Source organism: Melanerpes formicivorus, unplaced genomic scaffold, assembly GCF_026170545.1.
Source record: "Melanerpes formicivorus ecotype bairdi unplaced genomic scaffold, bMelFor1.0.p_v2 SCAF_13, whole genome shotgun sequence".
Taxonomy (NCBI): Eukaryota; Metazoa; Chordata; class Aves; order Piciformes; family Picidae; genus Melanerpes; species Melanerpes formicivorus.
This window is the reverse complement of record NW_027142365.1, coordinates 16,375,904-16,403,002: the sequence shown is the minus strand read 5'-3', so window position 1 is coordinate 16,403,002 and position 27,099 is coordinate 16,375,904. Positions and strand designations below refer to the sequence as shown.

At 48.3% G+C, this 27,099-nt stretch overlaps 1 protein-coding gene across 1 annotated transcript in view; it reads left to right on the top strand.

Annotated features, from left to right (window-relative positions):
• The window catches only part of KIAA1217 (KIAA1217 ortholog), a 484,815-nt gene that overhangs the window by 27,224 nt on the left and 430,492 nt on the right, over window positions 1–27,099 (top strand). Inside the window, exon 2 of the mRNA XM_068146315.1 lies at window positions 5,137–5,251. Within this exon, the coding sequence (XP_068002416.1) occupies window positions 5,188–5,251 (64 nt within the window). The 5' untranslated portion in view covers window positions 5,137–5,187. The remainder of the gene's footprint in view (window positions 1–5,136; window positions 5,252–27,099) is intronic.

The following is a 27,099-nucleotide window of genomic DNA, read 5'->3' as shown; positions in this document are numbered from 1 at the left end:
CCTGGGCACACTGCAGGCTCATGTGTTGATGGTTTGGGGATCTTGTTTGGTTTTGTGTTTGGGTTTTTCTCTCTCTCTTTTTTTTTTCCCCTAAAGTGTAGAAAATTTGAAACACCTCCCTTGAGAATCTTGATGTTCCTCAGAGATGCACATCAGCATAGAAACTACATCTTAGCATCCAAATTTGTAGCTGATGTAAAAGAACTGTTTGGGGAGGGGAAAAAAAAAACCCCACAGCTGAGAGCTGAGAATTCATTAGAGCATTGCTCACATAATAGTTGAAATTCCTTCAAAGAGGAGCTAACAATCAAACTCCACTCAGAAGCAGCAGAGCCTTGCAGGCATTAGGGAAGGGGTGGGTAGAGTTTGTGTGTTAACAAAATCTCCCCAGACAGAATATTACTTTATATCCCCTGTTCTCCAGTTGGCTCCCTGGGTAATTTACAAATGGAAAATAAAATTTACAATTATGGCTGATTAGATATTATGAGTTCTGAACAAAGCCTGTTTGTGTTCTGTCTGCAAGCTTTACAGATTGGCTGGGCACAACTTGATAGCTGAATGTGAGTTCTCTCTTCTGTGCTCAAGCAATTGAAGCCTCTTCTGTTTCATGGGAAGGATGAACTGTGATCTCCTCAGACTGCAGCAATCTTTGGATAAAGGATATTTTATGTGATTTTTTTTTTTTCCCCCCAACCAGTAATTATTTTTCAACTTTATAGTGAAAATTAGCCTAACTTAATCAAGTATAAACTATACAAAAGATCTTGATTATGCCAGTTGTAGACTGCATTCAGCTTTAAATAAGCAGTGCTGCTCTATGAGGACAGACCGAGGGAGTTGGGGCTGTTCAGTCTGGAGAAGAGAAGGCTCCAGGTGACCTCATTGTGGCCTTCCAGTATCTGAAGGGGGCTCCAAGAAGGCTGGGGAGGGACTTCTCAGGATCTCAGGTAGTGATAGGACTAGGGGGAATGGAATGAAGCTGGAGGTGGGGAGATTCAGGCTGGAGGTGAGGAGGAAGTTCTTCCCCATGAGAGTGGTGAAGCCCTGGAATGGGTTGTCCAGGGAGGTGGTTGAGGCCCTGTCCCAGGAGGTGTTTAAGTCCAGGCTGGATGAGGCTCTGGCCAGCCTGATCTAGTGTGGGGTGTCCCTGACCATGGCAGGGGGGTTTGGAACTGGATGATTCTTGTGGTCCCTTCCAACCCTGACTGATACTATGGTACTCTTCTCAGTTTGGAAAACATAAGCTCAGAAGCCCTCTCTGGCTCCTCTCCCTTCTCCTGGCTCACTGACCTGTATGTCTTCAAGGACCTCAGCCCTTTTCATCCTGGCTGTGCATCCATGGTTCTTGTTAATGCATTGCCAGGGCATGTTCTGAAAAATGCACCTTGTGTGTCTTGACATCAAGATGTCATCCAGATGGATGTTGGAGGCAATGACAAAGTGTCTTTCTAGTGCTGTTCTCTTTTGCTGGGAAAGTGAAGCAAGGAGAGGCAGAGACATTGGGATTCCCCCTTTGGTTTTCTCTTTGGAGTAGTTTGAGACTTGCTAATGCAGCCAGTGGCTTCCAGAAGTCACCAGAGATTCCCCACTGTTAAGAGATGGACTTGAAATGACTTCTGTTTTGAAGTTTTGAGAGAGCACAGACTGTGACTGTAAGCCTTCAAGACTTTGTTAATGAGGGCTGTTCACCTTAGGCTTGAGAACTGACAACTTAAACCCCTGTTAGATGCAAGTAAAAGGGCAAATGGCATCATTCTATCCCAGCCTTCCAGTGAATCCACATTAATTGTGTGGTGCAGTTTGGATAATGCTTATTAATCAGCATCATTCCACAAGGGCAGGTGTAGGGTCCTGCACTTAGTGAGGAATAACCTCCTGCACAGGTGAGGGATTGACCTGCTGGAAAGCAGCTCTGAGGAGGAGGACCTGGGTGAGCTGGTGGACCACAAACTTCCCATAAGCCAGCAATATGCCCTCATGGCCAAGAAGGCCAAGGGTCTCCTGGGGTCCATTAAGAAGATTGTAGCCAGCAGGTCAAGGGAGGTTCTCCTCCCCCTCTACTCTGTCCTAGTGATGTCATACCTGGAATACTGTGTCCAGTTCTGGGCTCCCCAGTTCAAGAAGAACAGGGAACTACTGGAAAGAGCCCACTGGTGGACTGTGAAGGTGCTGAGGGGACTGGGGCATCACTCTTAAGAGGAGAGGCTGAGAGACCTGAGGCTGTTTAGCCTGGAGAAGAGCAGACTGAGAGGGGATCTTATCAGTGCTTATCATTATCTGAATGGGGGAGATCATGAGGATGGGCCTGAGCTCTCTTCAAGTGGTACCCAGGGGCAATGGTTACAAACTAGAACACAGGAGCTTTCACTGGAACTTAAGGAGAAGCTTCTCTCCTTTGGGGGTGCCAGAGCACTGGAGCAGGCTGTCCGAAGAGGTTGTGGAGTCTCCTCTGGATGCTGCTTGGATGTGATCCCATGCAGCCTGCTCTTGGTGACCCTGCTCTAGCAGGGGGATTGGACTAGGTGATCTCCAGAGGTCCCTTCCAACCCACACCATGCTGTGATTCTGTGATTATTTCAAGGTGTGATCACCTGGGATCATAAATCACATGGATTGCGCTGTTGATCTTTAAACCCATAGTGTTACTTTGGAACAATTGGCAGTGAGGTTATTGTTCTTTTGAACTTCTGTATTTCTAGATAAAACACTGCATTCAACATGGCCAAAAGTAACTTACATATGGATCACAGGATGCTGAGGGTTGGAAGAGACCTCTGAAGATTATTGAGTCCAACTCCCCTACCAGAGCAGGACCATAGAATCCAGCATGGGTTGCACAGGAACACATCCAGACATGTCTTGAAAGTCTGCAGGGAAGGAGACTCCACAGCCTCTCTGGGGAGCCTGCTCCAGTGCTCTGTGACCCTCAAAGTGAAGAAGTTTCTCCTCATATTGAGGTGGAACCTCCTGTGCTGTAGTTCATATCCATTGCCCCTTGTCCTATCCCAGGGTGCAGCTGAGCAGAGCCTGTCCCCTCCCTCTGGACACCCAGCCCTCAGGTATTTATAAACATTTGTTAAATCCCTTCTCAGTCTTCTCTGCAGACTGAACAGCCCCAGGGCTCTCAGCCTCTCCTCACAGGGCAGTGCTCCAGCCCCTGAATCATGCTTGTAGCCCTCTATTGGACTCTGTCAAACAGATCCCTGTCCCTCTTGAACTGGGCAGCCCAAAACTGGATGCAATATGAAGGCTGAATGTGAATAGTGGTGCAATAAAGCTGAAAGATAGTATTAGAAAGACTGGAAGCTCACAGTTTTCTGCAGGAGTATGTCAGTTCCATCTTTGATGGAACAACAAATGGCAGCTGATGCTTTAATAACCTGAGCATCTATTTGCTAACAACTGCTGCAGGGCATCGCTGCTGGGTTAGAAGTGCTGGCTTTTGAGATCCTTGCAATGGTTTCTGGTGTGTGTAGCTGTTAAATTGTTCATGCTTGCAGCTCTAATTGCATTTTAACGAAGAATGTGTTGCTTAGTCAACCTCACTGATGTGTTATTTGCAGGGCTTTCAGCGCTGGCGGTGCTGCAGCTGTCTGTGGGAGGCCAGAGCTGCCAGTTTCATAGAACTGTGGCATGCACTGGGTTGGAAGGGATCTCTAGAGGTCACCTAGTCCAACCCCCCTGCAGTAAGCAGGGGCATCCCCAACTACAGCAGGTTGCTCAGAGTCCCATCAAGCCTGACCTTGGAGGTTGCCAGAGATGGGGCCTCCATCACCTCTGTGGGCATCCTGTTCCAGTGTTCCACCACTCTCATAGTCAAGAACTTCTTCCAAATGTCCAATCTAAATCTACTCTTCTCTACTTTCAAACCATTGCCCCTTGTCCTAATGCTACAAGCCCTTGTAAGCAGTCCCTTCTCCAGCCTTCCTGTAGCTCTCTTCAGGTACTGAAAGGCCACTGTAAGGTCTCCCTGGAACCTTCTCCAGCCTGAGCAACCACAGCTCCCTCAGCCTGCCTTCCTAAGAGGGGTGCTCCGGCCCTCTGACAATTTTTGTGGCCTCCTCTGGACTGTCCATCACATCTATGTGCTGCTTGTGCTGAGTGCCCCAGAGCTGGACACAGTACTCTAGGTCAGGTCCTACCAGAGCAGAGTGGCAGAATCACCATCCGCTGACCATGCTTTTGATGCAGCCCAGTATGCCATTGGGTTTCAGGGCTGCAAGTGCCCATTGCTGGCTCATGTCCAACTTCTCATCCAGCAGTACCCCCAAGTCTTTCTCTGCAGGGCTGCTCACATCATCCTGTAGTCTGCATTGAAAATGGGGATTCTCCCAAGGCTGGTGTAGAACTGGGTTGAAAGGCTTCAGCATTTTTCACTCTGGACTCACTGTTTCCCTTCAGTATTGTTCACTCTGGACTCCCTGTTTCCCTTCAGCATTTTAACTCTGGACTCACTGCTTCCCTTCAGCATTGTTCATTCTGGATGTTGTTCACTCTGGACTCCCTGCTTCCCTTCAGCATTTTCACTCTGGACTCCCTGTTTCCCTTCAGCATTTTCACTCTGGACTCCCTGTTTCCCTTCAGCATTTTAACTCTGGACTCACTGTTTCCCTTCAGCATTTTCACTCTGGACTCACTGTTTCCCTTCAGCATTGTTCATTCTGGATGTTGTTCACTCTGGACTCACTGCTTCCCTTCAGCATTTTCACTCTGGACTCACTGCTTCCCTTCAGCATTTTCACCCTGGACTCACTGTTTCCCTTCAGCATTTTCACCCTGGACTCACTGTTTCCCTTCAGCATTTTCACCCTGGGCTCACTGTTTCTCTTCAGCATTTTCACCCTGGGCTCACTGTTTCCCTTCAGCATTTTCACCCTGGGCTCACTGTTTCCCTTCAGCATTTTCACCCTGGGCTCACTGTTTCCCTTCAGCATTTTCACCCTGGGCTCACTGTTTCCCTTCAGCATTTTCACCCTGGGCTCACTGTTTCCCTTCAGCATTTTCACCCTGGGCTCACTGTTTCCCTTCAGCATTTTCACCCTGGGCTCACTGTTTCCCTTCAGCATTGTTCACTCTGGACTCACTGCTTCCCTTCAGCACATTCACTCTGGTCTCCCTGTTTTCCTGTTTCAGGTGTCCTGGAGGTGCAGCTGGCGGGCCGCCGCCGTGCTGTGATGCCCGGGCATGCCTCATGGCAGAGGTCCGCGGCCACCCCGCTGGAGCGTGGCGCTTCCCTGTAGGGAGCTGGGTAAGTGTCACATCTCCTCCTTGCTCTGGAAAATGCTGCTTTTGACCTCATGAGTCCTGTGTTCAGACACAGTGGTGGCTGTGGCAAACCTGGTGGCGTGGGGTCCTTTCCTCAGCCCCTTTAGTGTGTCTGCCCATGATCCCCAGGCTTCCTGCACGTGGGAGGAAGGTCTGCTGGGTAGTGACGTGTACTGCATGTGTGTTTTGTTTATTTGTGGTGCTCTTGGGAGCCAGTTCCATCTGGAGAGGTGGTTATGTGTTGGATGGAAGGGGAGGATATGGAGGCAGAGTTAGTAGGAGTTGGAGATGTTCATTAAGATGTGAGTTGTACCCTTATTGTCCCTCCTTTTTTCATACACGAGGTAAGCATTAAGGTGGGGAAGGTAGGTTAGAGGAGATGCCTGCAGTGTTGTCTTGCTTCCCTCCTTTAAAATTGCAAGCTTCTGGAAACCTGTTGCTTTTTGTGCCATGAATAGTGCCTATTTCTTTTACATGCTGTGAGCCACAGCTCATTTCCCATGGATTGCTAAGATTTGAGAAGTGATGTTGCCTGTTACGGAGTACTCTCTATGCAGTGCTCCAGCTGAATGATTTCCCTCTAGCAAAACTAAGCTGGAACCTCCTGTTTGACCTTTTAAGAAGGACTGAGTTGGAATGGGGCCATTCTTTATGATTTTATCAGTGTATAGATCAGCATGGATGCTAGTGAGCCTCGCTGAGCCATGGCAAACATTGCCTCTGGTTCTCATCTTTGGGAATAAATGTAGATATTTACCTGTCTGTGCCTGTGGGTTGATGAGTGATTGTTAGACAGAAACATGGGCTTCTGGACATGGATCCTTATCCTAACAGCCTTGGCAAGAAGTCCTATGCCTTCAAGGGGAATCCCTAGGAGTTAATCCAGCTAGGTTATATTGGGCACTTCCAGGGGGAAGGACAACAAAAGCAATGATGGGTATCTGCTAGTTTGCTTTAACTGCATGTGTGGGCAGGGAGGAGAAATGTATCTGAAGTGAAGAAATGTCATACAAAACCAAGGGGCAACGAAGAGCAGTCCAGCTGGATCCTCTTGGACAGTCTGGAGGCTTGAATACATCAGGCAGAGCTGAGAAGAACTGACCCTGGTTTATGTGCTGGGACAGTTCCTCAGACCTTTGGTTTAGGAAACATGTAGGTTACTGGTGGACTGTTGCCCTTTGGATTCAGTTTAGATGCTGACAAAGATGCATTTTGATTCTCTGAATTCCCTGAGGCCAAATGCTTGTGGTTTGGGTCTGCTACTGGAGTTGCTTTAGCAAATACCAGCTTTTTTAATGCAATGATTGACATCCATTGCCAGTGTCTGAATTAATGGGGGATGCTGCTGCTGAGTTTGAAAAGTAGCCCGAGGCTCAGGAAATGATCTTGCCAAGTCATGCTGTTAACTATTTATTTCCCATCTTGTCCCATCATCTCTGGCATGAGAAGATGATTGAGAGAGAGAAGCTTTTCTGTCTAGGGTCCTATGAATTCACAGGACAGTCTGTTGAGCCTTTTGTCAATTGGAATGGAGACTGCATGGAATGAAGGATCAGGCTGCAGGATCAGGGTTAATAAGTTATTTTGTTATACTGGACTGCTTTGGTAGATCTTGGCTTCAGACCAGAGAAGAGCAGATTTAGATTGGATGTTAGGAACAAGTTCTTTACCATGAGGGTGGTGGAACACTGGAACAGGTTGCTCAGGGAGGTGGTTGAGGCCTCTTCCCTGGAGATATTCAAGGTAAGGCTGGACAGGGCTCTGGGCAACCTGATGTAGTTGAGGGTACCCCTGCTTACTGCAGAGGGGGATGGACTGGATGACCTTTGGAGGTCCCTTCCAGCCCAACCCATTTTATGATTCTGTGTTTGGTAGCACTGACTGGGGCCTGTGCTTCTGGTGCTTCAGGGGGGGTGTGTTGGGATGCTGCTCCTTGGGGAGGACTTGAGTGGCGGTGGATGATTGCTGCTCCTCTAAAGCAACATGAAATGTGGTTTCCCACTCTCACATGAAGCTGCTTGTGAAATCATGGTCAGCAGGGCACCACCAACATGCTGGTAACAGTCATTTCTACTTCTTACCATGTCCTGTTTGGAGAATAAATGTGTTGAAGACCACAGCTGCCCTCTGTGCCCCTGGAGGGACTACACTCTCGCTTGCCTCTTGGGTAGGTGGTCACAGGGACCTCTGCTCCTCTCATCTTGAGAGCTGATTAGTGGAGTCATTTGGCCACCAAGCCTTGTGAGACTGAACCACCACTCTGTTTGCTTTGCATTTCTAGTAGGCTGCTGTGGTGGTCTCGGCCTTGCCCCCATCTGAGCTCTTAACTCCCAGTCAAGGCTTAAACCATCACAGCTGCCTATAGAGAGACTGAGTTTAAATTCATCTTACTGCTACATTTGTAGTTCTGAGGGCCAGGCTCTGGGGCTGGGCCAGACACCACCTGTGAGCCTGAGGTATTGCTATATTTTGGTTATTTATTTTTGAAGTAGGTTAAGCACTTGCAAGTGATCTCTCCTTTGGGATGCTGCTACCTGCTCAAGCAGGGTGATGGCAAAGCTTTGAAGTGAGGTCTGAGAAGGTGGAGTCTCAGCCTTTCCCTGTAAATCTGGTCAGTGCCACTGCAACTTTTATCTGCTTTAAGCACATCTTATTTATATATATATATTTAATTTAGTTATGTAGTTATATTTTTTTTTTTTTTTCATATCAAAGGCTCACTCCATTTAGTTGACTTTGAGTGGAGTGGCTTTAATTCAGGAGGAGTTTGCATGCTAGTTGTTTTGCATGGTGCTGCTATGGATGAACACTTCCCAGATGCAGATTTTCTTATCTTGTTTTGAGGGTCAGTGGCTTCCCATGCAGCCATGACTGGTATTCACTGCAGGCTGATTCTTGGTTATGCAAATCATTGGTTTTAACCAATTGGCTGCCCAGGGGGGTTGTGGAGTTTCCCTCTCTGGAGATATTCAAGACCTGCTTGGATGTGTTCCTGTGTGACCTGCTCTAGGTGGTCCTGTTCTGGCAGGGGTGTTGCACTGGATGATCTGTGGAGGTCCTTTCCAGCCCCTAACACTCTATGATTCTGTGAATCTGTTTTTACCTAATGAAAAGGGTCTGCTTTAGGCAAACTAATCTCAAAATGGAAATAGTTAGATGGGGGGCTGGAGCAGCAGCACATGGCAGTTCCCCAGCCTGGACCAAACCTGAGTGGATTCCCAGTGTTGAGCTGCAGTTACAAGAAGTCAGTGAAGTAGTTGGGTAGCTGGAAGTGAAAGACATTGAGTTGCTGGGGTGTATCCTGAGAAGGGCAATGGAGATGGTCTGGAGAACAGGTCTGGTGAGGAGCAGCTGAAGAACTGAGGTTGTTAAGTCTGGAGAAAAGGAGGCTGAGGGGAGACCTTATTTCTCTCTACAAATCCCTGAAAGGAGGTTGGAGGGAGGCGGGTATGGGTCTCTTCTCCCTTGTAACAAGTGATAGGACAACTGATTGAGTCCTGTGTCCAGTTCTGGGCCCCTCAGTTTAGGAAAGATGTTGAGTTGCTGGAAGGTGTCCAGAGAAGGGCAGTAAAGCTGGGGAGGGGTAGGGAGCACAGCCCTGTGAGGAGAGGCTGAGGGAGCTGGGGTTGTTTAGCCTGGAGAAGAGGAGGCTCAGGGGAGACCTTATTGTTGTCTACAACTACCTGAAGGGAGGTTGTAGCCAGGTGGGGGTTGGTCTCTTCTCTCAGGCAACCAGCACAAGAACAAGGGGACACAGTCTCAAGGTGTGCCAGGGGAGGTTTAGGCTGGAGGTGAGGAGAAAGTTCTTCCCAGAGAGAGTCATTTGCCATTGGAATGTGCTGCCCAGGGAGGTGGTGGAGTCCCCATCCCTGGAGGTGTTCAAGAGGGGATTGGATGTGGCACTTGGTGCTATGGTTTAGTCATGAGGTCTGTGGTGACAGGTTGGACTTGATGATCTTTGAGGTCTCTTCCAACCTTGATGATTCTGTGATTTTGAGGAATACATTACTGCACTGACTCTGAGAGGGGAGCGTGGTTAGTCGTGGAGGCTTTGTCTTGAAAATGATTTTTAACATGCTGAAAACTGCCTCTGCTATTTGTCACTTCTCCCTGCCTATATTTGTGATCTTTCATTCCTTTTATTAGTAAATGAGAGGGGAAAATGGGAGTAACATCAGGAAATAGATGAAGGCACACTGCACAGTACTGTGGGAACAGTAAATGAGAGCATCTGCTTTTGGTTTTTCTGGGAAATCAAGCAGCAACTGGAGCAGAAAACCTGCTGGATTTATTTTTTCTTATTGGATCACATTTCTATATCTGCAGCCAGGCTTCACCCTACTCCTTAGGGTTTCTTCTTTCCTCCCTCTGTTTTTCCTCCTTTTCTTGAAACAGTCAATTCATTGAAACCAAGACTGAAGCCTACAAAGGCTCCATAGTGAAGGAATAATAAAGGACTCAGATCCAAATGTTGTTGATCTGGGCTGGATTTTTCTGTAGCGTTTGTGCCTGGTTTGAGATAGGGACGTGACCCGTCTCAGCAGGGTGTTTGCAAGGCTGGCATGCTGGCTGCAGAACCATTGCAGGAGGCACATGGTGATGCTGGTGCCTGCAGCTGTACAGGCAGCACTTATTTACTGTCAAGAAATTCATATAAACATGACATGTAGCTCGCTGTGAAATATTATTGCAGAGGGAATGAGCCTGTGGCATAACCTGGGGATGCAAGCGAGAGGATTGTTTAGTTGTTTTGCTCCACTGGCTGTTCTTCAGCTTCCCTGCCCTCCATCCTCCTTTCACACACAGCTTTCATCTCCTCTTTATGTGGGGCCTGAAGCTTTCCCTAATCACAGAACAGTAGGGTTTGGAAGTGACCTCTGGAGATCAGCTAGAGCAACCCCTCTACTAGAACAGATTGGTCTAGAGCAGCTTGCACAGGAACACATCCAGGTGGGTGCTGAAATTCTCCAGAGAAGGAGACTCCACAACCTCTCTGGGCAACAGGTGTGCAATCCATGTTGGGGCTACATGCATGGCTGGCAGGGGAGCTATGGTGAGGCAGGGACTGGTGGTAAAGAAAGAGTAATTGGCCAGTGGAATGTGCTGTCCAGGGAGGCGGAGTCACCATCCTTGGAGGTGTTCAAAAAAGGATTGGATGTGGCACTTGGAGCCATGGTTTAGTTGTCAGGAGGTGTCAGGTATTAGGTAATAGGTTGGACTTGATGATCTCTGAGGTCTTTTCCAACCTGGTTGATTTTATAATTCTAAATCCCAGTCCCTGACTGTGGGTCAGTAAGTAGAGCAGCACTGAGGCTAGGGACAATGCGGTGAAGTTTCTTTGGAGCCAGGGTGCAAACCCAATACAACCATGGCCAAGATGGGGCCTCAAATCCTGCTGTTCCCAGTGACACACTTCCTGGTGCTTCCCTCCTCCTGAGGAACACAGCAGGGTGCTTGTGGCTAGTAGATTTATAGTGCATGGCTCAAGGCTTGCCAGCTGGCAGCATAATATTAGTGGGGACTCTCTTCCTATATTTCAGTGGTATCATGAGGTTTGTTTGCTGTTCCAAGCTTGTCACTCCAGAAAGAAATAATAAATATGTTAAACATGGAAAAAAAAAAGAAATGGAGAGGTTTGTGAAATAGGAAAGAATTTAAGCAAACCCCATAAATATGTCTCCCAACTTTCAAAGCTTTTTGTTCCTCAGATATTGAGGGCTAGAAGGCTGTTGTTTTTCTGTGAGCTTTTCAAAAGCAAGTGTGGGCTCTTCTGCAAACACCAGACTTCCACAGCTAAGGCTTTGAAAGAGCCAGATGATATTGTGAGGCTCTGGAGGGAAAAGCATGATGCATATAACACCGTAGATAGCCCCTTAAAATGCTCCCTCTGCTTCCATATCCCTTTATTCTGGGACATGAAAGGGAAACCTGAGCCGGTACAAGATTACAGAACTAGGTTACAAACCTGGAGCTAGACTTCTTCTTCTATTTGTTTTCTTGTAGTTAAAGCCTCAGAAATGTGTTTTGTATGCTTCTTTGGGTTTAAAAATGTTCTGCACTTGGAAAACTCCTCCTCCCCCCCCACGAGGGTTCTTCTTTTCAAGTAATTACAGCTAAGCAGTAAGCAGCAGAGACAGCGAGTTGTAAAAACGCATTGCTGGTTACAAGAGGAATTTGAACCTCATCCATCTGCCATCAAATTAAAAGGAAACACAAATAAATAAATAAATAAAAAGGCCTTTCAACAAGCAGATGGTCTTGTAACTAAAACAAATCTGGATTCTGGCAGCCAGGGTGAGAAATGTGTGTGGTGAGAAGAGGGGGAAGTGCTGCAGGAGGATCTGTGGGTTGGTTGGTTGGTTGGTGGAGTGCTCTGGTCATGAATACCTGTGCTGCTGAGAGCAAAGTCAGTCACTTGGATTCTACCTGCAGGCTCCCAAGGAATAAGCAATAGTTTTGGAGCACAGCTTCTATCTGCTTTGTCTGAAAGGTGCCACCTCCTAATAGGTATTTCTGAGCATCGTAGACAGGCAGAGGTGGTCTCTTCTCCCAGGCAGCCAGTACCAGAACAAGAGGACACAGTCTCAAGCTGTGCCAGGGGAGGTTTAGGCTGGAGGTTAGGAGGAAGTTTTCCACAGAGAGAGGGAATGGGCTGCCTGGGGAGGTGGTGGAGTCACCATCACTGGAGGTGTTCAGGAGGAGACTGATAGGGTGCTTGGTTGCATGGTTTAGTTGTTTAGGTGGTGTTGGATGATGGGTTGGACACGATGATCTTGAAGGTCTCTTCCAACCTGGTTCAGTTCTGTTCTATTCTATTCATGTTTATAACAAGGGGGTCTGCCCAGGAGGGAATTAATCCTTCAGTGGAAGTTATGGATTAGCATTTCAAGAACCTCATTCACAATCAAACTCTGTGTTTACAGTTCTGTGTTTATGCACAAGTGTTTGCTCTTGTGGCTGCAGCCTAGCAAGGTCCTTAAATTAATAGCCCAATTAATAACCAATGCCATCACTCCATCGCTCAGTGCTAGCTAGATGATAGCAAAAGAACGAGGATGAGCAGAGGGCTGGAGCACCTCTCCTGTGAGGACAGACTGAAGGAGTTGGGGCTGTTCAGTCTGCAGAAGAGAAGGCTTTCAGGTGACCTTATTGTGGCCTTCCGGTATCTGAAGGGGGCTACAAGAAGGCTGGGGAGGGACTGCTCAGGATCTCAGGTAGTGATAGGACTAGGGGGAATGGAATGAAGCTGGAGGTGGGGAGATTCAGGCTGGAGGTGAGGAGGAAGTTCTTCACCATGAGAGTGGTGAAACCCTGGAATGGGTTGTCCAGGGAGGTGGTTGAGGCCCCATCCCTGGAGGTGTTTAAGTCCAGGCTGGATGAGCCTCTGGCCAGGCTGATCTAGTGTGGGGTTTCCCTGCCCATGGCAGGGGGGTTGGAACTAGATGATCCTTGTGGTCCCTTCCAACCCTGACTGATACTATGATACTATGAACCCTCCAAAAACCTTACTAGAAGCTTACTTCTTCTGTGTGTCATCCCTAGGTAAAGTTGTAGCTGCATGGCTTTCTTCAGGACTCATTCTCTCAGTGAATCTCTGAGTCATGCAATCAGCTTCATTAGATTCATTGCTTGCACTGGATAAGTAAAACTCAACACTGGCATGCTTGCCACAGATACCATGATTGAAATTCCTGGAGGCTGTGTGTGTCTCTTGCATGTGGCTTGGACCAGAGTAGGCCAGCAGCCTCCTCAAAACATTTTTATAGTGACTGGCTGTTCACTCAATATCACATTGATCCTTCTTTCAGTCAGCAGAAATGCTCTCTGGAGTTGTTCCAGCCTCTTCAGCTAGAGCTAGCAGCTTTTTCAACACATCATAGTGGGAAAGTCTCTAAAAGAGCTTGGGTTTTTCAGCCTGGAGCAACGGCTCCAAGGAGACCTTATGCTGGTAAAGGGGGCAACAAAGAAAGCTGGGCAGGGACTTTTTACAAGGGCTTGTAGTAGTAGGATGAGAGGGAATGGATTGAATCTTGAGGAGGGGAGATTTAGACTGGAGATTAGGAAGACATTCCCAGAGCCTCCTCTTCTCCAGGTTGAACACCTCCAGCTCCCTCAGTCTGCCTGTCTATAACCTCCCTTCAGGCAGTTGTAGAGAGCAATAAGGTCTCCCCTGAGCCTCCTCTTCTTCAGGCTAAGCAACCCCAGCTCCCTCAGCCTCTCCTCACAGGGCTGTGCTCAAGGCTGCTCCCCAGCCTCGTTGCCTTCTCTGGACATGTTCAAGAGTCTCAATGTCCTTCTTAAATTGAGGGGCCCAGAACTGGACACAGGACTCAAGGTGTGGCCTAACCAGTGCTGAGTACAGGGTACAATGACTTCCCTGCTCCTGCTGGCCACATTAACTGATGCAGGCCGGGATGCCATTGGTCTTCTTGGCCACCTGGGCACACTGCTGGCTCATGTTCAGCCTACCATCAACCAGCACCCCTAGGTCCCTCTCTGCCTGGCCGCTCTGCAGCCACTCTGACCCCAGCCTGTAGCTCTGCATGGGGTTGTTGTGGCCAAAGTGCAGCACCCAGCACTTGGATTTGTTGAATGCCATCCTGTTGGACTCTGCCCATCTGTCCAGTCGGTTGAGGTCGCTCTGCAGAGCCCTTCTGCCCTGTAACAGATCACCACCTGCTCCCAACTTAGTGTCATCTGCAAAGTTGCTGATGACTGACTCAATGCCCTCATCCAGATCATCAATGAAGATATTAAAGAGGATGAGGAGTCCACCCTGGTTGGGGAGTGTAACGCTAGCACAGCCTCACCTTCCAGGTGTGGACCCTCATCCCTTAGTCACATCCTTGGCACGCTGATGCTGGACAGTGAAGCTTCTGAATTCATAGCATGTGGAAGCTGAGATCTGAAAATCTCTCTCTGGTTCTCAGTCAATCATTGTCCCACTGTAAACATTGCTGGAAGAACCTACTTCATTTCCATGCAGCTCCAGGAGTGCCTCTAGATCACATTTCAAGGCTGGCTTTACTTTTTTTTGTGGGCAGTGAGAACATGAGGTATTTATCAAAAGCAATTTATGGAGATCTGCTGAAAGATTCAAGAAGAAAATTAATTTTGCAATTCTGTGCTTCTCTTGGACTCTGCTTGCTCAAACTGGTTTATCAGACTTTGAACCCAGCTGCTTCTCTGTATTTGTTCACACCTCTCAAGGGTGCCTTTGTCAGGTTGTTGATGCAGCCTTGAAAATATTTGTGGGGAAATGGGGTTTGAAGGGAAAACCAGGCTCTTAGGAAGGAAAGAAAAAGGTGGAAATTCACAGGCATATCACAGAATTGAAATTGAAATCACAGAATTGCAGTGTGCCCAGGCAGCCAAAAGGGCCAATGGCATCCTGGCCTGCATCAGGAACAGTGTGGCCAGCAGGAGCAGGGAGGTCATTCTGCCTTGTGCTCAGCACTGGTTAGGCCACACCTCAAGTACTGTGTCCAGTTCTGGGCACCTCAGTTTAGGAAGGAGGTTGACTTGCTGGAATGAGTCCAGAGAAGGGCAACGAAGTTGGTGAGGGGTTTGGAACACAGCCCTGTGAGGAGAGGCTGAGGGAGCTGGGGTTGCTTAGCCTGGAGAGGAGGAGACTCAGGGGAGACCTTATTGCTCTCTACAACTACCTGAAGGGAGGTTGTAGCCAGGCAGAGGTTGGTCTCTTCTCCCAAGCAGCCAGCACAAGAACAAGAGGACACAGTCTCAGGCTGCACCAGGGGAGGTTTAGGCTGGATGTTAGGAAGAACTTCTTCCCAGCAAGAGAGATTGCCCATTGGAATGGGCTGCCTGGGGAGCTGGTGGAGTCACCATCATTGGAGGTGTTCAGGAGGAGACTTGATGGGGTGCTTGGTGGCATGGGTTAGTTGATTAGGTGGGTTGGATTGGTTGATGGGTTGGACATGATGATCTTGAAGGTCTCTTCCAACCTGGTTTATTCTGTGTATGTATTCTGTGTATGAAAGGGACATTGAAAGGGACCTCTGGAGATTGTTCAACCCTCTGCTAGAGCAGGGTCACCCAGAGCAGGCTGCACAGGAGCATGTCACAGTATCACAGTATCACCAAGGTTGGAAGAGACCTCAAAGATCATCAAGTCCAACCTGTCACCACAGACCTCATGACTAGACCAGGCAGGTTTTGAGAGTCTCCAAAGAAAGAAACTCCACAGCTTCTCTGGGAAGCCTGGTTCAGTGCTCCAGCACCTTCTAAATAAAGACATTTCTTCTTAAGTTCATGTCCCTTGCTCCTTGTCCTATCACTAGGCAGTACTGAAGAGCCCAGCTCTATCCTCATGACCTCCAACCATTAGCTATTGATGAGCATTGAGAAGATCCCCTCTCAGCCTGCTCTTCTCCAGGCTAAAGAGCTCCAGGTCTCTCAGCCTCTCCTCTTAAGAGAGATACTCCAGTCCCCTCAGCATCTTTGTGGCCTTCCGTTGGACTCTTTCTAGTAGTTCTTTGCCCCTCTTGAACTGGGGAGCCTAGACCTGGACCCAGTGCTCAGATGAGGCCTCATTAGGGCAGAGTAGAGAGGAAAGAGAATCTCCTTCAACCTGCTGGCCACAGTCTTCTTAATGCACCCCAGGTGACCGCTGGCCTTCTTGGCTGTGAGGGTAGATGGCTGGCTCATGGTGAGCTTGTTCTCCACCAGCATCCTCAGGTCCTTCTCCTCAGAGCTGCTTTCCAGGGAATTGAGTTCTATGCCATGTTTAGAGCTTTTTAATCTCCTCTCCCCCCCCCCCCCCCCCTTTTTTTTTTAAGGAGCAAATTGAAACCTTTAGACAATCTGTAAAACCACAGCAGTAAAAGCAGTCTGGCTGAGGACCACAGCAGTAAAAGCAGTCTGGCTGAGGACCACAGCCCCTGAAGGACTGCATCTCTCCTTTCAGCTTCTCCATAACCTGCCACAATTAGGATCATTCTCTGTGGAGGGCTCTCTGATGCACCCAAGAGCAGTTAATAGCTGCTCAGTAAAGGACATGGTGAATTCTTTTCACAACATAGTGCTGCTTAGAAATTTTCCACCTCTGGTGCTTTGCAAAGGTATCCTTGCAGTAAGCATGCAGGGTAAGCTAAGTTAGGGATTAGGTGATCAAAACCTGCATCAGCAAAGTCAAAATTCTGCAAGCTCACTCTTGGCTGAGCCCCAGTCTTGCAGGGAGAGAGCAAAAACTTGTGGTCACCTTACAGCAACAGATTAAACTTCTCCCACATGGGTGTGGGGAGCAGTGTGGCCAGGAGGGAAAGGGTGATAACTCCAGCTGCCTTTGATTTGCCAGAAGTCATCATGCCCTCTGCTTTAATACCAGCTGTTGGAAAGCTGTGATTAAGTGTTCTCCTTCCTGAAAAGTGGCTGACAGGTAGAAACTGCAGCCAAAGTGCTGCATGTTGTAGAAGGTGTTTGCTGATACACCAGCATCCCTTGTCAGCACTGCTGATAAGCTCGAAGGCAAACCACCACCCAGGATGTCTTTGGCAGCTCAGTGAACTGAGCTGTGCACAAAGTGCTGACTGCCACAAACTGGCTGTGCTGGGTTGGGAAGGGCAGGATGAGTGTCTGGGGTGGAGGGGGGGGTTATAATCTAGTTCTTAAATACTTAGCTCAGAATGGTTTTGTCCTGAGAACAGGCACTTCTGCAGAAAGGGACTTGGGGGTGCTGGTAGACAGTTATATGGACATGAGCCAGCATGTGCTCAGGTGCCCAAGAAGGCTACCAGCAATCAGCAATAGTGGGGCCAGCAGGACTAAGGAAGTGATTGTCCCTTGTACTCAGCCTGGTGAGGCCACACTTTGAATTCTGGGTTCAGTTTTGAACTCTTCACTCCCAAGAAAGACATTGGGGGGCTGGAACATATTCAGAGAAGGGCAACAAAGCTGGTGAATGGTCTGAAGAACAGGGCTGGTAAGGAGTGGCTGAGGGAATTGGGGTTGCTCAGTCTGAAGAAGAGGAGGCTGAGGTGAGACCTCATTGCTCTCTACAGCTACCAGAAGGGAGATTGTAGCCAGGTGGGGGTTGGTCTTTTCTCTCTAGTAAGAAGTGATAGGATGAGAGGAAATGGCCTGAAATTGTGCCAGGGGAGGTTTAGGTTGGAGATTAGGGAAACATTCTTTGCTTCAAGTGTGGTCAGGCATTGGAACAGCTGCCCAGGGAGGTGGTGGAGTCACCATCCCTGGAGGTGTTCAAGAAGCCTGAGGACATGGCACTGCAGGATGTGATTTGTTTGCTGTGATAGTCTTAGGGTGAGAATTGGACTTGATCTTAGAGGTCTTTTCCAACTGAAACAATTCTCTACTTCTGTGATTCTGTGATTTAGGCTTTGGTGGTACTTTGGCAGCAAAGGGAGTTTCTGTTAACCTCAGCAATACTGGTTGTTCGCTACGACACCGAATGCAAAGCAGCTTTACTTAAACCCAATTGACAAGTGGAAGAAAACATTCTGGCTTACAGTATGAAGGCCCTTTATATTATCACAGAATCACCAAGGTTGGAAGAGACCTCAAAGATCATCAAGTCCAACCTGTCACCACAGACCTCATGACTAGATCATGGCACCAAGTGCCATGCTCAATCCCCTCTTGAACACCTCCAGAGGTGGTGACTCCACCACCTCCCTGGGCAGCACATTCCAATGGCCAATGACTCTCTTCTTGATGCAGGCCAGGATGCCAGTGGCCAAGAAGGCCAATGGCATCCTGACCTGTATCAAGAATAGTGTGGCCAGCAGGAGCAGGGAAATCATTGTGCCCTGTACTCTTCACTGGTTAGGCCACACTTTGAGTACTGTGTCCAGTTCTGGGCCCCTCAGTTTAAGAAGGACATTGAGACACTTGAACATGTCCAGAGAAGGGCAATGAGGCTGGGGAGAGGCCTTGAGCACAGCCCTGGGAGGAGAGGCTGAGGGAGCTGGGGTTGTTTAGCCTAGAGAAGAGGAGGCTCAGGGGTGACCTCATTGCTCTCTCCAACTCCCTGAAGGGAGGTTGTATTGTTAAAGTGTTTTTAAAATGTTATAGCAAATATTTAATTTGCCTTTCAAAGACCTTAGAAAATCAGAAGTAACTTCTATCCCAAAAGAAGGTGGCCTCCAAAAGCTCACAAAGTGTCCCTGTGTGTCCCCTCAGGAATGGTAGGGTATCTTCTTTTCCTTCTCAACAGGCAGTGTGTAGTATGTGTCCATTTTCTGTCCTCCCCATCTGCACTGAAATGTTTAACTGTCAGAGCAGCTGAAGCCCACAAGATGGGGGTATAAGGTATTGGATACAGAAGTGGGGAGGAGAATGAGTGTGTGTCCTAGGTGAAGGCATTTAGGAGAATGAAGCCCTTCTGCTTAAAGGAGGAAGTGAGCACTGTTGAGTTATCTTTGGTGGTGAATGGGGATGCTGAGGCTCCCCTGATGTGGAGGTTACTCCTGCTACTAGATGGTGCAGGCTGCCTGGTGGTAGCATTGGTGTGGTACCCCCCAGCAGCTGCTACCTGGGGTGATGGTATTGACCCTTCAGAAGCTGACAACTCTCAACATTAGGCTGCAGGGAAGGCATGGCAGGTGCTTCTGACCCTCTTGTCTTTTTGTGGTCAGGCAATTTTAACACTGTTCAGAGAGTCAGGAAAGGGGAGAGGGGACTTGCTTGCTGCGAGCATCCTGGCACACAACATGCTCCTTCTGCTTGCCCCAGGCTAAGGACACACAGGAAGTGCAGCTTCGTGCTGGTACCTTCCTGGCCTTTCCCAGACAGTTTGTGATGTTGATCCCAGGGAAGTGCTGGGGCCACTCGTTTCTCTTATAAGTGCAAAGCTGTTACCACTCTGCCTTCCTCCAGCAGCAGCCGGGGAAGAGGAATGAGGGAGGTGCAGAGGCACGGGAGTTGTGGATGTGATGACAAGAACATCTCATGCTATCATTGTGTTGCAGTACAGCCACTAATGAAGTGCTCTGTAGTCATAACACCACATGTTCTCTGGCAGAGACTGAGAGAAGGAGCAGTGTGAAGAGAAAACAGAACGTTGGCATGTTTGGTTTCTGTCCAAGAGCCCCAGTAAATGAGGAGAGTGGATAAATAGCTGGGAAAAGAATCCTGTATAGACCCTTAGTCAAATTGGGCTAAATTGCTTTGTCAAGTGCAGGGCAGCGAATGGAGAAGGCAGGATGCTCAGCAGGGGTGTGAACAAGCACCCAGGGCAGGAAATAAAGATGTTTAGAGACTGTAAAGGTTGGGCCTTTCTTGTTGGTTTACTGACTGTTTTTAGTGGTTGGTTTGTTTGTTTTAATGATGGTTAATTGTTTGTTTGTTTGCTTTAATTGTATCTTTTATACTCCCAGGGTTAAAATCCTGGATTGCTCTTCCATCCAGCAGCAGTGGTGGTTGTCACTATAGCACTGTGAGATGAGAAAGAGAGCAGTCTGAGGGAAGGAGCATGCTCATTCTGATTAAGAAAATCAGTGAATTGATTGCCACTCAGCTTCCTGAAGCACAGCTGCTGCTTTACTTTGTCTTTTCTTTTTTCTTGTTCTGTTGTCTTGGTTCTTTCTTCTTTCCCCCCTTCTTTCTTCTTCTCCCCCCCCCCCCCCCTTCTTCTTCCCCCCCCTTCTTTCTTTCTTTCTTCTTCTCCCCCCCCCCCTTCTTCTTCCCCCCCCTTCTTTCTTCTTCTTCCCCCCCCTTCTTTCTTCTTCTTCCCCCCCCTTCTTTCTTCTTCTTCCCCCCCCTTCTTTCTTCTTCTTCCCCCCTTCTTTCTTCTTCTTCCCCCCCTTCTTTCTTCTTCTTCCCCCCCTTCTTTCTTCTTCTTCCCCCCCCTTCTTTCTTCTTCTTCCCCCCCCTTCTTTCTTCTTCTTCCACCCCCTTCTTTCTTCTTCTTCCCCCCCTTCTTTCTTCTTCCCCCCCTTCTTTCTTCTTCCCCCCCTTCTTTCTTCTTCCCCCCTTCTTTCTTCTTCCCCCCTTCTTTCTTCTTCTTCCCCCCCTTCTTTCTTCTTCTTCCCCCCCCTTCTTTCTTCTTCTTCCACCCCCTTCTTTCTTCTTCTTCCCCCCCTTCTTTCTTCTTCCCCCCCTTCTTTCTTCTTCCCCCCCTTCTTTCTTCTTCCCCCCCTTCTTTCTTCTTCCCCCCCTTCTTTCTTCTTCCCCCCCTTCTTTCTTCTTCCCCCCTTCTTTCTTCTTCTTCCCCCCCTTCTCTCTTCTTCTTTCCCCCCTTCTCTCTTCTTCTTTCCCCCCTTCTCTCTTCTTCTTTCCCCCCTTCTCTCTTCTTCTTTCCCCCCTTCTCTCTTCTTCTTTCCCCCCTTCTCTCTTCTTCTTTCCCCCCCTTCTCTCTTCTTCTTTCCCCCCCTTCTCTCTGTTCCAATGCCTTTGCTTTGCCCTGAGCAGCCTGTTCCAGTGCCCTTGCAGGAAATATTTTTTTCCTAATATCCAGCCTAAACCTCCCCTGATGCAGGTTGAGGCCAGTCTCTCTCATTCTATCACTTGGTTTGAGGGAGAAGAGACCAACCCCCACCTCACTTCAACTTCCCTTCAGGGAGTTGTAGAGAGAGAGGTCTGCATTTGCAGACTGCAAGCTGCTCTATTTGAACCAGCTTTAGCAGGGGGGTTAGACGAGAAGATCTGCAATGGTCCCTTCCAACCCCTACCATCCTGTGATTCTGAGTCTCTGTGCATCCTCCTCTTCTCTGGTGGACCATGGAGAGAGCAGAAGTGCTTGTTTTTCCATGAGGATGAGCAGAGGGCTGGAGCACCTCTCCTATGAGGACAGACTGAAGGAGTTGGGGCTGTTCAGTCTGCAGAAGAGAAGGCTCCCAGGTGACCTTATTGTGGCCTTCCAGTATCTGAAGGGGGCTACAAGAAGGCTGGGGAGAGACTTCTCAGGATCTCAGGTAGTGATAGGACTAGGGGGAATGGAATGAAGCTGGAGGTGGGGAGATTCAGGCTGGAGGTGAGGAGGAAGTTCTTCCCCATGAGAGTGGTGAAGCCCTGGAATGGGTTGTCCAGGGAGGTGGTTGAGGCCCTGTCCCAGGAGGTGTTTAAGCCCAGGCTGGATGAGGCTCTGGGCAGCCTGATCTAGTGTGGGGTGTCCCTGCCCATGGCAGGGGGGTTGGAACTAGAGGATCCTTGTGGTCCCTTCCAACCCTGACTGATTCTATGATTCTGTGATATCCCTCTTGGCTCTGTGCTCAGTGCCTGCAAGTGGAACTTACACACATGGATTCAGCTGCCCATGTCAGGATTTAATGTAACTGAGATGCTGTTGGCCAAATATATTTGGGTTGGGTTTCCATGTGTTTTGGGTTTGGTTTATTTTCCTTCTCAGAATCATAGAATCATAGAATGCATCAGCTTGGAAAGGACTCTTGAAGGTCAGCTTGTCCATCCCCTCCGCGGTCAGCAGGGACATCTCCAACTAGATCAGGTTGCTCAGGGATCCATCAAGTTTGATCTTGAATACCTCCAGGAATGGGGCACCCACCACATCCCTGGGCCACCTGTTCCAGTATTTTACTAGACTAGAATAGAATAAACCAGTTTGGAAGAGACCTTCAAGATCATTGTGTCCAACCTATCATCCAACACCACCTAAACAACTAACCCATGGCACCAAACACTCTGTCAAGTCTCCTCCTGAACACCTCCAGCAATGGTGACTCCACCACCTCCCCAGGCAGCCCATTCCAATGGGCAATCACTCTCTCTGTGTAAAACTTCCAGCCTAAACCTCCTCTGGTGCAGCCTGAGACTGTGTCCTCTTGTTCTGGTACTGGTTGCCTGGCAGAAGAGACCAACCTCTGCCTGTCTACAACCCCCCTTAAGGTAGTCTCTCCTCATAGGGCTTGTGTACCCTCAATGTAAAGAGCTTCCTCCTGATGTCCAGCCTAAATCTCCCCTGCTTCAGCTTCAAACCATTGCCCTTAGTTCTGTCACTTGAAGCCCTTCTAAACAGTCCCTCTCCAGCCTTCCTGTAGGTCCACTTCAGATATTGAAATACTGCTGTAAGGTCTCCCTGGAGCCTTCTTTTCTGTAGGCTGAATAAGCCCAACTCTCCCCAGCCTGTCTTCATACAGAAGTTCTCCTTGGCAGCAGAGGAGTCTCCCTGGGGGCAGGGTGCTATCCAAGCACAGAGGCTGTACAGATCACCCTGACTTTCAGGGAGATGTGACATACTTTTACTTAGGAGGCCATAAGATTTGGGCTTGAGAGGGAATTTACTTCTTTCCTCCCGATGAGATATGCTGGTGTCTTAATCACGTGTTAGGAGTGGTCATAGCTTGCCAGCTCTCCATCAAGGCACAGCACCAGGCTGTCTGTGTAATACAAGCATTTCACCGTAGGACAAACAGTTCCTGACGTGTCTGCAAGAGTCATTGGGCTTGGAGTGGGACTGAGGGAGAAATGTAATGTTTTGTGAAATGCAGGTGATGGCACTAGATGATTGAGAAGTCCCTGCTGGCCTTACCCTCTGTGAAATAGCAGTTGTGTTGCCGAGGGCTCGACTTTGAGGTCTGATTTATCACCGTGCTCCACAGAAGGATGTGGCGCACTTCGGAGCTGTTTTCCAGGCTCCCCAGAGAGATGGAATAATTACCAGTTGCACAAAGCACAAGAGGCCTGCTGAGGTATTCCAGGAGTGCTAAAACAGGTGAAATAAAATGGACCTTTTCCTTTTGTAGCTGCTGAAAGTTTGCCAGGAGGCCTCCTGAGAGGAAAACTTCACTCCCCCTCTGGTCTCTTCTGCAGTTTTAACTTGCAGATTTATGTTGTCAGAGCTGTGCACCAGGTTTCATTTGTGAGGAGAGTATTTGTTGCTGTTGCAATGTATTTCTGTATCTGAAAAGAGTTTTGAGGCTTCCACACTGTATTTTGATCAGATGCCAGAAGTTATTACAGAATCACAGAATACATCCAGTGGGAAGAGACCTCAAAGGTCCAACCCTTGAACCAGCACTGAAGGGTCAACGCTAAACCACGTTCCTGAGTGCCAGCTCCACAGGCTGCTTAAACACCTCCAGGGATGGTGACTCCAGCACTGCCCTGGGCAGACCATTCCAGTGTTTGAGAGCCCTTTCAGGTAAGAAATATTTCCTAGCATCCAGCCTGAACCTCCCCAGGTGCAGCTTGAAACTGTTTCCTCAGGTCCTGTCACTTGTCACCACGGAGAAGGGGCTGCCCCCTTCTCACTCCAGCCTCCCTTCAGGGAGCTGTAGAGAACAATGAGGTCTCCCCTCAGCCTTTTCTACTCCAGACAGAACAACCTCAGCTCTCTCAGATGCTCCTCACAGGCCAGGTGTTCCAGATCCTTCATGAGCCTCATTGCCCTTCTCTGGACACACTCCAGCACCTCAGTGGCCTTCCTATAGTGAGGGGCCCAGAACTGAACACAGTACTGAAGGTGTGGCTTCACTAGTGTTGAGTACAGAGGGATGCTCACCTCCCTGGTCCTGCTGGCCCCTATGTTTCTGATCCAAGCCAGGTTGCCATTGGCTTTTTTTGGCCACCTGGGCATGCTCCTGACTCGTATTTAGTTGGCTGCCAACCAGTACCCCCAGCTTCCTCCCCGGGCACAGCTTTCCAACCACAATACCTGGCTGCTATTTTAGTGTAAAACTAACAACTGCTGGAAGTAATACATTTTATACCTGAAACTTCATATTAGCTGGCAACATTTCATATTAGCTCATCCCAGCAGTGAAGTGCACATGCATTGAAATGCCCTTCAAAGTGCAGCAACGAGGAACTTGCCCTCTTGTGACTCTAGCAGTGACCCTGTCAGAAAGCAGCTGAGATGTGCAGGAAGATCTCCATGTTTGTCTTACACTCACAGCTCTGCTTTTAAATGATCTAGTTCAGGCACTATAAAATAATAATGCAAATAGAAAATAGAACATGTGTCAAGTGTATTGTTACATAAAGGATAAATTAATCTTCTGTGCCATACATCAGTTTAGTGCTCTTCTACTTCACAGGTTGCCAAACCTCAAGGTAAATATTTGGAGGTCATCATTTTATCCACATTCTTAAAGAACTCCTCTGCAACTTGAACTTGATGTATGTACTCAGAAATGATGCCTTCCCAAAGACAGTTTTAACTTGCAAGCTTGCTGATGGGATTAAGGAAGTCCTAGTGCGAATTTGGAGATAAAGAAGGTGAACTGGAGCCCACCATTAGTAAATGTGCAGATGACACCAAGCTGGGGGCAGGAATTGATCTGGTAGAGGGTTGGAGAGCTCTGCAGAGGGACCTTGACAGGCTGGAGAGCTGGGCAGAGTCCAATGGCATGAGATTTAACACATCTAAGTGCCAGGTGCTGCACTTTGGCCACAATAACCCCATGCAGTGCTACAGGCTGGGGTCAGAGTGGTTGGAGAGCAGCCAAACAGAAAGGGACCTGGGGGTACTGGGTGATAGTACATGGGCCAGCAGTGTGCCCAGGTGGCCAAGAAGGCCAATGGCATCCTGGCCTGCTTCAGGAATAATGTGGCCAGCAGGAGCAGGGACATCATTGTGCCCTGTGCTCAGCACTGGTTAGGCCACACCTTGGGTCCTGCGTCCCTCAATTTAAGAAGGATATTGAGACGCTTGAACATGTCCAGAGAAGGGCAATGAGGCTGGGGAGAGGTCTGGAGCACAGCCCTGTGAGGAGAGGCTGAGGGAGCTGGGGTTGTTTATCCTGGAGAAGAGGAGGTTCAGGGGAGACCTTCTTGCTCTCTACAACTACCTGAAAGGAGGTTGTAGACAGGCAACTAGCACCAGAACAAGAGGACACAGTCTCAAGCTGTGCCAGGGGAAGTTTAGGCTGGAGGTGAGGAGAAAGTTCTTCCCAGAAAGAGTAGTTGGCCATTGGAATGTGCTGCCCAGGGAGGTGGTGGAGTCACCATCCCTGGAGGTGTTCAAAAAGGGATTGGATGTGGCACTTGGAGCCATGGTTTAGTTAGTCAGGAGGGATTGGGTGATAGGTTGGACTTGATTATTCCTGAGGTCTTTTACAGCCTTATTGATTCTATGATTCTACCTCTTTGCTGGAAATTGCTCTGGAAATTACTCTAAGTACAACATAAAGGTTGGGCAGTTCTTGGAACTTTCAGAGGTCCTGGTCAGCAGATTAGGTTTGATAAAAAGAATCTCCCACACTAAAGTTGTTTTTTAAAAAGGCACAATAGAAAAAAGTGTACTTCCTGTGAAACTGGATCACTGCTTCTTGTTGACTAATCTCTTCTTGGCTTAGCATTATGAAGCCCAAACACTGAGAACTCTATGTCACATTTCTTGGGGCAGTGAATTCCTATAAAGCCAGGTGCCACCAAGCTGCATGAACTATGACTGAAATGCTTACCAAAATGGATTGCCCCAGTCTGTGCTGACACAAAGAGCCCCTGCCTCCTGTTCCAGAAAATACACCATAAAATCATAGAATTGTCAGGGTTGGAAGGGACCTCAAGGATCATCCAGTTCCAACCCCCCTGCCATGGGCAGGGACACCTCACGCTAGATCAGGTTGCTTACAGCCGCATCTAGCCTTGCCTTAAAAACCTCCAGGGATGAGGCTTCCACCACCTCCCTGGGCAACCTGTGACAGTCTCTCACCACGCTGATGGGGAGGAACTTCTTCCTAACATCCAATCTGAACCTACCCATTTCTATTTTTTTCCATTCCCCCCAGTCCTATCACTCCCTGACACCCTATAAAGTCCCTCCCCAGCTTTCTTGTATCCCCCTTCAGATACTGGAAGGCCACAAGAAGGTCTCCTGGGAGCCTTCTCTTCTCCAGACTGCACAACCCCAACTCAGCCATCTGGCTGATCAAGCTGGGTATCCAGAAGTGTTACTGAGGATGTGAATGCTCCTCTACATTTGAGCAAATCATTTGCCTTAGGAAGAAAAAAAGCCCCAAAGGATACTTTAGTCCTGAAGGTTATGTTGATGGATATGGTGATTTATTGCCCCAGAGCACCTGAAGATGTTGGGGGGGAAGTTGTTTATGGGGTAGAATACCTTCTTCTGTGGGTACAAGGAAGGTTGCATTATGAAACTGGTATGTGCTGTGTACTTTCAGTCCTCTTGCATTCCAGCAATGCTAACTTTTATAACCATGAAACATAATTATCCCTAAGATGTGCCTGATACTGTTGTGGGAGCAGCTCTGAAGCAAAATGCCTATAATATAGCTGACTGAAGAACTCAGATGGTTTCTCTTCAAATGGCAGGACAGGTCATGTACAAAATAAGGACTAAATATGAAATGAAAGAGGAAATACATTGGGGCAGGAATTGTTGAAGACTATAACCTGGTTTCCTCGATGAGTATTAATTCAAACTGTGTAGAGCAGATACGGTGGTGAGCAATAGTCATCAAGCTAAGAATCAAGAGTCCAATTTCCTTCACATCTTTCTAAGAAATATAAGACCCAGTGTTGCATAGCAACAGTTGAAGGTATAGCAATATTTGCACTTGGAAATGTTTAGTGCTTTGGGAAGCATCAGATGGCTGATGAGATAGGGAGTGAGGAAATGGTGTTATTCTCTCCTAGGGTACTGGTTTAAATTCAGTCTTGACTGTAGTGGCTGAAGACCATTAACATCTAAATAACTAGCTAGAGGCCTGCAAGATGAATTATTGGTCTCAGGCTAGTTTCCAGAGCACCCATATTCACATTTCAAATACTGTTCCTGTAATTGGTAGTGCTGGTGTGCTCTGGAGGCAAAGCCAACACGAGCAGCTGTGGCGACAGCCACAGAGTTCCCAGCTTCAGAGCAGTACTGTCGCAGCTGCAGAGGGCTCCCTGCTGTGGTTCTAGTGCCAGACAGAGAACTTTCCACTTTTCCTA